This window comes from Lates calcarifer, linkage group LG6, assembly GCF_001640805.2.
Source record: "Lates calcarifer isolate ASB-BC8 linkage group LG6, TLL_Latcal_v3, whole genome shotgun sequence".
Taxonomy (NCBI): Eukaryota; Metazoa; Chordata; class Actinopteri; family Centropomidae; genus Lates; species Lates calcarifer.
Window position 1 is genome coordinate 7,482,239 of NC_066838.1, and position 13,197 is coordinate 7,495,435.

General features: G+C 39.7%; 1 protein-coding gene across 2 annotated transcripts in view; it reads right to left on the reverse strand.

The window, feature by feature from the left end:
• nphp4 (nephronophthisis 4) overlaps positions 1–13,197 on the reverse strand; it is a 143,581-nt gene that overhangs the window by 37,052 nt on the left and 93,332 nt on the right. For both annotated transcript variants that reach the window (XM_018675135.2, XM_051071077.1), the window contains exons 14-16: positions 10,016–10,173; positions 7,398–7,589; positions 3,106–3,293 (exon numbers count right to left, since the gene is read on the reverse strand). In XM_018675135.2, the coding sequence (XP_018530651.1) occupies positions 3,106–3,293; positions 7,398–7,589; positions 10,016–10,173 (538 nt within the window). The remainder of the gene's footprint in view (positions 1–3,105; positions 3,294–7,397; positions 7,590–10,015; positions 10,174–13,197) is intronic.

Here is a 13,197-nt window from a genome sequence, read left to right on the forward strand (position 1 = left end):
TTTTGCAGCCATACTGTGACATTAAGTCTGATCAAATGAAGCTGTAAAACTGAGTGGATAGCTCGACTGAAACAAATTTTCTGAGTCCTAATGAGTGCGTGAAGAGACATGAAATGGTTATCTACCCACAGCCTGAAACTGGTTTAGGAATTCAATGGGCTTCTGGGGAACTTGGACTCAGCAGGACACAGAATCACGATGCTGAATAACTGCAGCAGCTTTGAAGCTCAAAGTCAGATTCCATATTCCCTCTCAACCTCCGCCTATGAGTCTCACAGCAGAGGAGAGAGCAGTCAGAAGATCACTGATCTTGTACAATACTTGAATCATTTATATTGTTATAGGTCACTTAAACCACAGCCAGTGTTCAGTGTTTTACATTAAAATTCATTTGTCCAGTCAGGGAGTAGAAGATAACTACAAACTGTTGGAGAAGGAAAATTAAATTAGCTCCTTTAATGGTTGTCTGTAAAATACAGTCAATCTGTCACTATATTATAACCGTGATGGTCATTTCTTTACAGTGGTGCTATAAATTAAGTATGAGCAGTTATGAGCTGGATGTAAAATGGGTGGTAACTTTATGATAAAATGATAATGCCAGAGGAAACATCACAGGATGTTAGGATTCATCCTCTGGAGACAACGAAAATACAAACTTTTCTACCAGTCCATCATAGGAAAACACTGACCTGCTGGTGGCGCTACAGGAAAAGTCAGGAAAAAAAATCAAAGTGAACCAATAAAAAGTAATGAAAAGGAACAAATAAAAGATTCAGAGATTGTTGGTAATGGAGTTTAGTGAAATACTGTATTTTGTGAATGGATCTGCAATGTAACAGTCAATTGTAACCCCGCCCTGTAACCACAGGTTAAATGTTCGAGACTTGAAAAAAGAAATAAAACTGAGAAGTCATGTATAACATCAGGTGATCAGAGTCTAGTCCAGCAGACATAATGACATGTTGGATAAGATTTAAAGGTCTCATGCTCTGTTAAAGGAAACATGTCAGAGTTTCTACATTGAAGCTCAGTGGTTTAGACAGGACTCTGCAGTTGTTTTACAGATTGAGACATGACAACAAGACTGAATGAGCTATGGGGGTCACAGCTAGGAATAAATAAATAATAAACATGAATTCTTGTATTATATTTTCTTGAGGCCGCATTGAATACCAACAGCTTGTCTCAGCAATGAAACAGAGGCAGCAGCAGACAGAAGTGCTGCAGGGCATGAAGACGCACAACCACTGAAAAAAAGACAAAACACCAGGTAACCTGATGCTATACATTTTACAGAATATTAGAATTCTGCCAAATATCCTAAGAAAGACTGTAAGCAAAGAAACAGACAACTTAGTCTATAACAGAAGAAGTTTAAAGTCTGGACAGTTTGCAGAGACATCATGACCTTAAATCTACTGAGTTCAGTTGAACTTTAAATGACAGAGATATCTCTGCTTTTTAAGGAGGAACAGTCAGTTTAGATTGTAGCTACAACTACTGAACTCCACCCAGCAAGTCTGTTTACAGGTCTACAGGCAAGAACTAGGATCAGCTGGAGCTGAACACAAGCACATTTGAAAATGAAATATAATGAGAAGTGAACATCATAGACATAGACTTTAGATGACCTGACTGGAAAGTGTGTTGGGACATAAAGCAAACAACAAATATATCCTCTGAATTACAGTGTGTTTATCTATTTTTTCATATTGTGATAAAACCATTGAAATGTTTATGTGTGAGTCATAAAGTCAACATGAGTGAGGTCAGTTTATACAGCATCTTAACACTAAAAGCCTGTGATCATTCCAAAACCTACACAGTTTAACTTTACATTATATCAAAATCATCTCTATGATGTCTGTAATAACAATGAAAGAATTTTTTATCTGACTCGTTGTTTATATAAAAGTGTTGTCTGGGTGTTTCATTTGTTCTCCTACTTTAACAAGTGATCACATAAAAATAAAAAGAAAAATAAAGTTTAATTTCAGTTTTCATCCATTTTCTCCCTTTTGTTTTCAGTTTCTTTTATTATTATTGCTCTGATGATATCCCTGTGTAAACATCAGTAACATTAAAGCTAATTACCATCTCTCCTCTGTTTGTATTCTGATACACAAATACATAAAACTTGTAATTTAGGGAACAATTACAACAAAAAGTTTCTAAAAGTTCATAAACCTCTCTCATAAGTGCCTGGAATGGTTTTGCAAAAAAAAAAAACCAAAAAAAACTTTTGAGCTCTTGAGCAGCAATTTGATGACAAACTATGACAACATCTTTACAGAGAGGTTGTTATCTGTTTGTAAGGAGTATTTGAGGCTTTTATGTGGTTTTTGTGGTGAAGACAGATGAGTCAGGTTCAGAAACAGTTACTTGGTTAAAGACTGAGAGAAACAGTGAAGGAGTGGAGAGGGTCTCAGAGTGTATGAAAGATGTGTGTGAGTGTAGGAGGATGATATAGGCTGAGACAGACTGAGAAAAATATTGATGGAGTTCGACTGGAGTGTGTGTCTGGGGAATGGAGAGTATAGGTAGGCGTAGGAATGAGGGGTGGGGGAGCTGGGGGGGTTGTTTGTGTGTTCAATATCACGCTCTGTCAGAAGCTGTAATATCTCTTCCATTTCATTAGTTGCTACATGAATAGACTTGACATCAATCAGCGCCCGCTCAGCTGATTGAAAGAGAAGTGCCTCGGCATCAGAGAACATCACGGAGCATCATGGAACGAGCTCTGAGTCTGTTCACACTGATCGCACAACATTAACCTGCAGAGCAGTGAAACAAATCACACACATCTTACACTCTGTGTAACACGTATTTACCAAATCATATAATAAGTCCTTATACAGATAACTGCATTTTTCCACTGTCTGACAAGGACCTGAATGCACCAAACACCATGCGTTTGTAGCCCATCTTCTCAGTTGTATAACCATGCACTGATAACACAGCTCCACATGATTCACTAGGATTATACTTCTCTAGTATGTTTCATGCCACTGCAGTTTTATATCATGCTAATGTGAATGAAGCCAGTGGCTGCTGGAAAGTCAAGAAAAAATGATGATATGAATTAATTTAGTGCATCCTTACCTGAGTTGACGGTGCCATCTTTGTTGATAGAGGCCAGTACACAGGGAAGTGGATCGCTGGCTTTGTGTTGGACCCTGTCACTGGTCAGTAGTTTGAGCTGCTGTGATGTGACTGGTGGGAAGCGATAGAACTGGAAGGTGAAGTAGACGTTTTCAGGCCAATCAGGACCTACACCTGAAGCAGGTATTCTGTCAGAGGACAGAAGAAGAGGATTATTCAGAGGATAATGATCACTCTGTGTAATATTTCAATGTAATACAGCAGGGGTACATGTAAATAAAATGACTGATTTACTGTCCTGAACATTAGCAATTTGAATGCTAACTGTGATTTTTTTCTAGAAATGAATCTATGTGGGTAGTGAAGTGGTCTGAATATCATTAAAAACCTGCAGAGTAAATCAGATTCCAGTTAATGATTTATCTCAGACAACTCAAGGAATAACAGATTAGATATGTCATTTCTTTCACATCCTTCCAGAGCCGGTGATTCAGCTTCACAGATACTGTAAAGTGAAAACCTACACTAAAATTAAAATTATAATATTATATAACTATAATTAAAATGTAGATCAGAACTAAAGGGGGTAAATCACACTTTAAAGTGGCTGTAATCTGTATAAACTGAGAATTACACCTATGATTGATCAGAAGTGGATCAGTTGGCTTCTTCCTCAGAACTAAAATCACCATAAAGAAGCTTGTCATTAGATCTGTAGATCCGTGTTTCTGTAAAAAGTGTGTACATATGGTTTCATTCTTCTGTTAACACAAAGTTTTTTTCTTTTTGTTTACTTCGACTCCTCTGGAGAAAGAAAAGACTCTGATGATGAGAACCTGCTGGTGGTGTGTATACTGTTCATACAAACACCACCCTCTGAGTGTGATTTCTCACACACACACACACACACACACACACACACACACACACACACAAATCTAAACCTACAAACAGTCCCAGTGAGCCTATGAGCTCTCAATATTGGCACGAAGTGAGTTTCAGGATGAGCTTCTTTGTATCACTGGAAACTGAATCTGAGTCACATCATCTGATTCTGCATTGATTAAGTTGAATAACTGCATTGACAAATTAAAACTGATCTTGAATTTATCAGTCATCAAATTTGTTCTCTCAATTCAGTTTCAGTTTATTGAGACACACATCTGATCATTGGGAAAGAGCAATCGATTGCAGATTCACAGAACTCCTTTACACATCATTAAGCATAAAATTAAAAGCCTAATGGTGCTCAGGCCATATGAGCTAATGTCAATGCTTTGTTAAACTCTACTGTCAAATATTTTCAGTTTTTATCTTCACGTGCTGCAGCTGACAAACAATAGCAACAATTCTACAACAACAGCTGTAACCTTAGCATCGGTTGAACAGTCAGAAGATTGTTATAGTAAATGTTTGACAGTCCACTCCCACCATCATCCATGGTCAGAAGAAATATTCCTCGGTGTTAATCAGTCCCTACAAATCCATGGATCAATGGGAGTGAAAAGTCAAAAACATACAGTGGGTGCTGCCTAGCTGAAAAGGAGTTTTCTCCCTCATCAACCAGGTGTGTGTCTCAGTGAACTGAATCTGCATTGTGAGAGCTGACTGCGGAAGTATATGGACAGTCGAATTTAGAGTGAGGATCAAATAGTTTCATAGAAAATGAATTCAGTTCCATAACACCAAATTCAGATTCAAGTTCATTAGAATTCAGTTCCAAACTAATAAATTTCAGATTATTCAGATTTAGATTCAGTCTGTCAATGCAATTATTCAAGTTAAACAATACAAATTCAAATTCAGTTTTTTAATGTAATTATTCAGTGATTCAGATATAAATGATTCACATTCAGTTTCTACTGACACATATTTCTGCTCATACTCTGTTTCTGTCTGATGAATAGATAAGCAATCAGTCATCTGGTTTTCAATAATGAGGAGAAAAGACAAGAAGGGAGGAGGAGAGGCTCCCCACAACGATGGACAGGCCGTCAGAGCCAGAGATTTCAAAGTGGAATTTAATAAGAGCAGTGTGTGGCCTTCCAGCCAATCACACGCTCTGATGTTCCACTGTTAAAGATGCTCCGTCTTCACAGATGAGCCGGCATTAATATTCATTCTGTAAACACACAAGATTGATAATTACGGCGCCTGAGTGAGAGGTAGAAATTACACAGCCTATCCACAGGTTCCCCGCTCGCCTAAGTGCTACTGCTACTGCTGCCTGAGCCCCTGCCTGCCATACCTGTTTGTCATAATTATCAGGTAACCCCCCCCCAAAAGTCTACAGAGAGAGAGATCCTCAGTCTGTGTTCCAGTGCGTAGTTTCAGGTTTGACTCCAGATTGCCTCGAGGTGTCCAAACAACCACAGGAATCAGATAATATTTCACACCATCAGGACACAAATTCAAGTAAAAATCCACACTGATATTAAAATATCTGTTTTGTGTCATTGTTTCCAAATGATAACACAATAGTGTTGCAACTTAGTCAGAGGCTTTAAATATGTGCTGCTGTAATCTCACAATATAACTGTGTTTTTACTACCAAACTTCCTCCAACTGGCCTGCAGACAGGAAGAGATTTAATTACCAGAAACAGGAAAGTGATGCTATGCTGAGCTGGAGATAGGAGATATGTCATTACTGACCTCTCTGCTCAACCCAGTGTGTGTGAACTGGGTTGTATGGCAGCTGTATGGCAGGTAAAAGCTGAATCAGGCAATAATTTGACCTGGGGTTCTGTTTACAACCTGTCTGATTACTGCTCGCTCCATCTCACTTCTTTTTAGAAACGTCACCGTGTCCCCAGGAATATTCATTAGGAGGCTCAAATTTCAACAAGATGGCACAGTGCTGAACCACCTGTTCAACTAACAACTTCAGATCAGTTCAGTCTAATTGAGGTAGCAATGTTAACTCAACATGTCTGTGATTTTAGAGGCTGCAACATCTGACACTTGACCTATACTGACTTTAACTGAAAAACAACAACACGATTACAATTGCCAATAAAACAACTAATGTAAAGACGTCTCCTTGGCATCTGCAAAATTTTTCACAAATATCTGACATTTTAGAGACAAACTCAAAAAAATAATCAGCACATTAATTGACAACACAAGTTTAAAACAGAGGACAGTTTCAGCATTTTAAAATGTTTTTGGTCTGCAACAAGACTTCATGTGCTTGTTGTCACTGTTCAGTCAGGATGTGTTTCTTTTTCTCCCTCAGCTACTTCCTCCTCCTCTCTCTCTCTCCACAGAACGACTGCTGGTCATAGCTTCATGTCATTCATCAACGTCTGAAGTTCACATGGACACATCATACAGACAGTCCCAGTAGCCAAAAAGTGTTGATATGGAGATCTCAGCTACAGCTTTGCCAAAAATGTCTGAAGCTGTAATCCACAATAAAATGGAGGCATGTGGAATATTAAATAGTGTAAATCAATAATCCTGTATGCTTAGAGCACTCCAACATGAAGTTAATTGCATGCATTACCATGCAGGAAGAGCCTCACATTTGATCTCTATAGAAGTATAGTTCATTCTGAAAGATATTTTCTACCCGACAGATTGCGCTACCCTACTGATAAGTACATATTCTGTCTGTTCAGACAGTGAGAGGAGCAGGATGCAGTAGGTAAATACAGAGAGCTGAGACTGGTGCACAGGAAACAGCGGCATAGTGGAAAGTCTATGATCAACTTGACATATGTGAATTGGGTTTATCAAACTGCCGACAGAGCTGATGACAAGATAGAAGGACACAGAGAATGGTGTGTTTGGGGCCCATCCGTCAGCAGCCCCCCCTCCACTGTCAGCCCCTGACAGAGGGGACGCTGGCTCCGTGGTTTTTGTGATGGGCCGCTGACGGGAAGTGTGTTCATGTGTTTCTCTGACATTGTGTGTGTGTGTGTGTGTGTGTGGAGTGTATGGTTATTTACTTGACATGTGAGTAAAGGATGAGTGGCAGGATTTTATGCCTGGTTTAAGTGCATTGAAATCTTACCAGCAGTTCAAGACAACAAAAAAGAGAGAGAGAAATATAAAGGTAGGCTGTATGGGTGTTATCCTTGGCTGTCAAACAAAATGTATAAACTCTTTCACTTCCACAGCAACAAAAACTGCAACATTTCTGAGAACAGAAATAATTGTATTTACAGTAACACCTGAGAAACAAATCATTAGACATAATCTGTCCTAACACACAGGCTGAATCTATACTGAGATACAGAAACAGACTGTGCACAGTCAGTAGTTACAGTGCAGTGCTGCAGACCTCACCTGGTGAACGCCAGAAACTGGAACACCAGCAGGTTGCCCTGTAGAGGGTCTTTCTCTTCACGCTGGGGGTCAAAGGGCACCGGCTCTGTGGGATCCAGCACTTCTGCCACCTGCCCGCTGCAGTCCATTATCTCAGGGAAGCCAGCAGAGTAGAGGTGAGCGAGTGAGCTCCTGGAGCTGACTGAGGAGGAACTACAGGAGCATGGTTAAATTAGTGAAAAGCTCCAGATTCATGAGTGCACATCAATCATCCCCTGAGCTGAAAAGACTTGAGTGAACGCCATTCTTGATGCTTTACGAGCAGCAGGAGGTAATGTGTTTAGTCCCCGCTGCACTGGCCTCACTTGGGTGATTTGTAGTTGTAAATGAGGCAGAAAAAATGTTTGGATCTGAGTGGAATACGATGCTGTTTTATCATTGTAGAGCGAGCGCTGTTTTATCTTGGATCAGTTCTATTCTGACTCAAGATGTCTGTCTTTCAGGAGATAACTTCGGTTTATCACTTCATCCTGTTAAATTGAACCCGAATTTCAATATCCGGTCGGACTTGACAAAGAATGCAGTAAAACAATGATTATACAGCATGAAGATGTCAGCAATATTCAACAACAGCAGCACCACAGGAACACTTACAGGGGAGAGAGGACAGAGCCAAAGTGCTCCCTCAGGATTTTCTAGTATAATTGGCAGTTATCTCTAATCATAGTGGCCACCTGTTTTTCTGCAACTATGGTAACATTCATAACTTATACTTTCAACGCTGACACCAAACACTGTGGCGATGATAAACACAGCGCACAGATGGCTGGCTAAAGTGCAAGCACAGAAAAATGATGATGTTTGGGCTTATCACAACAGTAACGCTGCCTGTGTCCGGTCGGTAAACAGCCGAGCCCACAGCGTCAAATCTGTGGAAGAATGAAGCCTTGATCAAACTAATTAAGGCAGCAACAGTAAAGAAGACAGCTGATTGGGTTTTCCTCTGTGGCTGTGTCAATTTCATGCCTTCCCTCTCTTCCCGATCGCTCAGAGTTATAGCTTAATTTAGCCCCAGTAGATTAATATTCAGGCCATCGTTTTTTATTTCAAAAGGGGCTCAATCAGATATGCACAGCAACTTCAATTAAACTTCTTTAGACTTCATTGTTCTTCTCATAGAAGTGGGTCATTCCACAGCAAACACAGTCAGAGAGATGTTTTGGCTCTGAGTGAAGAGGCAGAGATGTTTCAGCCCACTGAACTGAACAGCATCGTGTCTGGATCCAAACTCTGGGATTGGGAAACTGTTTCGATGCCAGCTGCTTATTTACACACTCTCTTTACTAATGCAATGTCTTGTTTCGGAGTTACTGTGCCCGTTATTTTCAGGGTGTCCCACCTCAGCAGGCCTGGCTTCCATTATCATATCCTCTCCAATCTCTATTATTGTTGCATGTAAACTGTGAGCTCAATTCATTGCATCCTGCTCCACTAAATCAAATCCAGAACTGCTCCTTACAGGTGGATTTAATAATGAGTTTTCAGGCTAACAAACAATGCTGAGACCATTACCCAAAGTGGGATGTAAAGGCTGACAAAACGATTTCTTTAAATTGGCTCTGAGCTGAATTCTCCAATGCTGCTATAGTAGCCAGTGCACACAAGCTGCCAATTAGTGAGCCGATCGATATCCCTCTGTAGATAGCAAGGCAGTGAACTATTGTGGTAATGAAGGACTGTACCAGTGTTCACGTCCAGATACCAGGCCAGATAAAACAGGAACACGTTAAAGGATGCTTAAAGTGACTTCATTCAATAATGTCTCCCATCAAACACGAGTAACACCCAGGTCACCCTCACATGCTGCAGTGGAGAGCTTCATCAAACCAGAAAATGATCACAGAAAATACAAGGAGAAAAAGAAGAAATGTTCTAAAAACTTGAGTTCCATATCTATTAATCTAGGAAGGCCGGGTACTGGTTTCATATGTCTTAACGTCCTTTTTACACTGGATCGCTGACCAACAATTCAATTCCACTCAAGTCAGTATTCAGCTAATGGATTTTCAAGGTTAACCATTGTGAGCATCCATCATTATACTGCCCAGTGCTCAAGGCTTCACAACAGCTGGCCTCTTTATTGCAATTCAAATTATACAGCTGATGCCAACACCAACATACATGCAGTGGTATTTCCTCTCCTCCTCAAACAGGATCAGGGTGTCAGAGAGGAGAATGGTCCCACATACTGGATTTAGTTTAGTTTATGCAAATGACTGAGATTAACATGAGTAATGATTATTCAGAGGCAGAGAAGAGAGCATGACACAAAACTACATGTTTAAGGAAATAATGTCCACCATGCTTTATGTATTCTGTCCTGTGCTACTCAGAGTAAAATCAATTTACAAGTAATGTTATACAACATAATGAGATACAGCAGAAGCCATCACTTATTCCTCAGGACATTTGGCTATTTATTTATTTTACTATTATTTATTCTATTATAACTCACAGTATGTTTTTGCTTTTTAACCTGATCATGTTTGTTCATGGGGGTTTTGTACAGCATAAAGACCTCTTGACTACCTGGGACAGATGATTGGCCATATCTAAACCAGACAGTGGGGAGAGCTCACCTGGGCACATTCATCCCCAGAGTGATGACAGGGGCGTGGACAGGGGTGAAGGGCAGCTCCTGAAGCTGGTCTCCTTCATTCTGACCCGAGGGTGACGCATCCCCCTCCTGCTGAAGGTCCATTTCCAGGTGGGCAATGTTGCTGACAGCTGAGCAAGCCTGGAACAAAATGTTAAGATGCAGATGAAGGAAATGATCAGTAACCCCTGGCCTTGACCGACATGTGAAGTGGTTCAAAGTCTAGGGGTTTTTACCCCACTGTAAGTCGACATGTTTGGAAGCCAAAGGATAAACAGGATGACGTCTGAATCTCAGAACTGTGGTCTGCTATTCTTATTTCCATATGACGTGTGTGGACAACCAGGAGATGTCTGAAGCAGAAGGTATGACTTCTTGTCATCAATCACTTCCTACAAGCTGCCTTGCCAATTCTAAAATCACTACTTACAATGTGTTGGTTTGAACTGGACAGATTTGACGTCTGTCCTCCTGGATGAATATTAACTCTCTGTATGTTTCGTCTCTGCCGTTTTATCACTTGTGTTTTACTCTACTGGATTTCATCTGCTTGTGTGTCCCTTGTTTTCTGCAAAGACCTCTACTGTACAACACACCTATGTTGAAAATACTCCATAAATAAAGTTGACAAGTAGATAATACATCACCAGGAGAAAGTGGTAAGGTGTGCCAATGCAATTTCTTAAGGTTTCGAAGAGCAGAATACCTGGGATAGATGGTAAGGAGATGAATCAGCTCAGATAATAACCTTTGGAGCACAGAATGTGGAGTATGCAAGATTCTATATAAGTGGATTCATTGGAAGCAGCGGACTTTCAAAAGTCCAGTGACCTTCACTCAGTTTCTACCCAGTGTACAAAACAGGCTTTAACACATCACAGGAGCTCCTGCAAATATATGTCTTACAGCATTAAACACCATTTTGTTCCATATGGTTTGTTTACAAATCCCACAAAAAGAGCAATCTTTGTCCATCTCTCAGTACATTTCCATCTCCTTACTCTGTCTGTGGCCCCAAGCCCATTGGTTCTCAGTGAAGATGCAAATCTTTCAAAGTGGGTCACAAATATCCAGTTTAATCGATCGTTTAAACAAACAGTAATTTACAGAAACAGCTGGGCACCGTAGTCTTTATCAAATGTCACTTACACATAGAGAGAAGAGTGCATTTGTTAGAGACTGTTTTCAGCCTTAAATGAATACACATTTGGTGCACTGGTAATTAGTTAGTGTTTGTGGTACTGACTCATAATGCTCATGTTCATCACAGTGAAGGAACATCAGGTCACACAGTCCAGTCTTGTGCAGATCACTGATGTGTTTTAGAACGACAGAGTTTTATGGCACAGAGGAATAAACTGTATCAGGCTTTGGATACACAGATAAAGAAAGATGAATTAATTGTTGGGTTTTGATCTTTTCATGGGATTTGCTGACAATAACAAACATAGGACAAGCCTAATTTTTAAAAATAACATGAAGATTTTTCACTTCATTTTACAGATTTAGGAATTTCCAGGTAATGTCTGAAGACATAATTTTGAAGAAAGTAGAGAATAGAGACGATGTTCAACTGGTATCAGTTTGAGTTAATAGGCAGTGTAATCTAGAGAACCTTACAGTCAGTGCACAGCAAGCTAACTGTCAACACAGGCAGGCAAACAGTTCAACATATACAGTTACACACAGTAAGTGTTCATTAACACATGAAGGCTGATGAATGTTGTCTTTACTTTGAATGGAGGATATCATTATTTTGCTAAGGACCCATAAAGTGAAGCATTAACTTCCTATTTTTATGTGAAGATGACTGTGGTAACTTTTAATTTAACCAAAATGCCACTGACAGTCAACTTCTCATTTTAATTAAAATAAAAGCAAACAGAACTCCAGTCCTTAGTGATGAGTTAAACACCAACAACTTATTATGTTTTCACTTAGAGACGGTCTTTCATTTAAGCTGCATTTTCAGTTACTAACATTCTCACGTTTAACAATATAATTTCTTGTTATCCTTTTTTGCTGTTTTAGCATTCTACTTCACTATATAAACTATTTAGGAAAAGAAAAAGAACAGTTAATGCCTGTGGATCAATTTAACATTTCTAAATGTTTTGTGGCAAACATTAATCCCTTCTTCACTGTCACCGACACACACGTGGCTGGAGGGGTATTAGCACAGATAATTAGCTAAGGAGTGCTAATGGTGTCATTTTCCAGTCAAGTATCTTTTCCTGGTCTTTGATACATGTGAACGGTTCAGCTTATCAGAGGGCATGCATGGCTGTACACATTATTGAGCTTTCCATCAAACATGCTGGTAATGACCTCAAGCAAAGTCACGCCGCAACAGCATACAACATCCACATCCATGTTCCCTTCTGATCAAACAGCCTGTGATATAATAACCTGAGACGATGCCAATGCATGTTGCAGGAGCCTTAGCAAGTTTAAAAGGCTCAGAGTAATGGCCTCATACTGTAACTGAACCTGCTGCCATCGAGCCTGTGCGGTAAAATGACATGACTAACTGCTTTTTATAGGGAGGTGTGTTCAGGTCATGGACAAGGACACAGAGAGGTTTCAACAATAAATTCTGCAAACTGATTTAATGACTCAATATATGCAAAGAGACTGTCACAGAAACTTACTGACAGTATCATAACTGAGAACTAATGGCAGCCAGTGGACTAAGGATATAATGGATCATACTTATACCATGACTTTAATATTGACAGTGTTTTCTGATGCCACTGAATGAAGAACATTCGACACAGCATCAGCTGCAGAATATGAACCACAACCAAACTATGGTCACCTGGATGTAGAAGACATTGTAAAGTTGAATTAATTTTTGAGGCTACGACCTCAGGTAACATTGATGTGTCACTGATATGACTGAGTCAGTTAATTTTATGACAGTTACACTATGTTTTAGCATTTGTCAGTATGTCATGATGTCCACAAAGACATATCAGCTTGCTTTAACTTTGATAATGTGAAGATTAACATTCTACATATCCCCAAAGGCTACTCACAACTAATGCATCATATTATTTTACTTTAAGGTGGGTAAAGTATCTAAAAATACTTCAAGTGAACAAGGTGTTCCAGACAACTAAATTGTTGTTATGGTAAAACAGTTCAGTATTTCTCCTCCTGCCC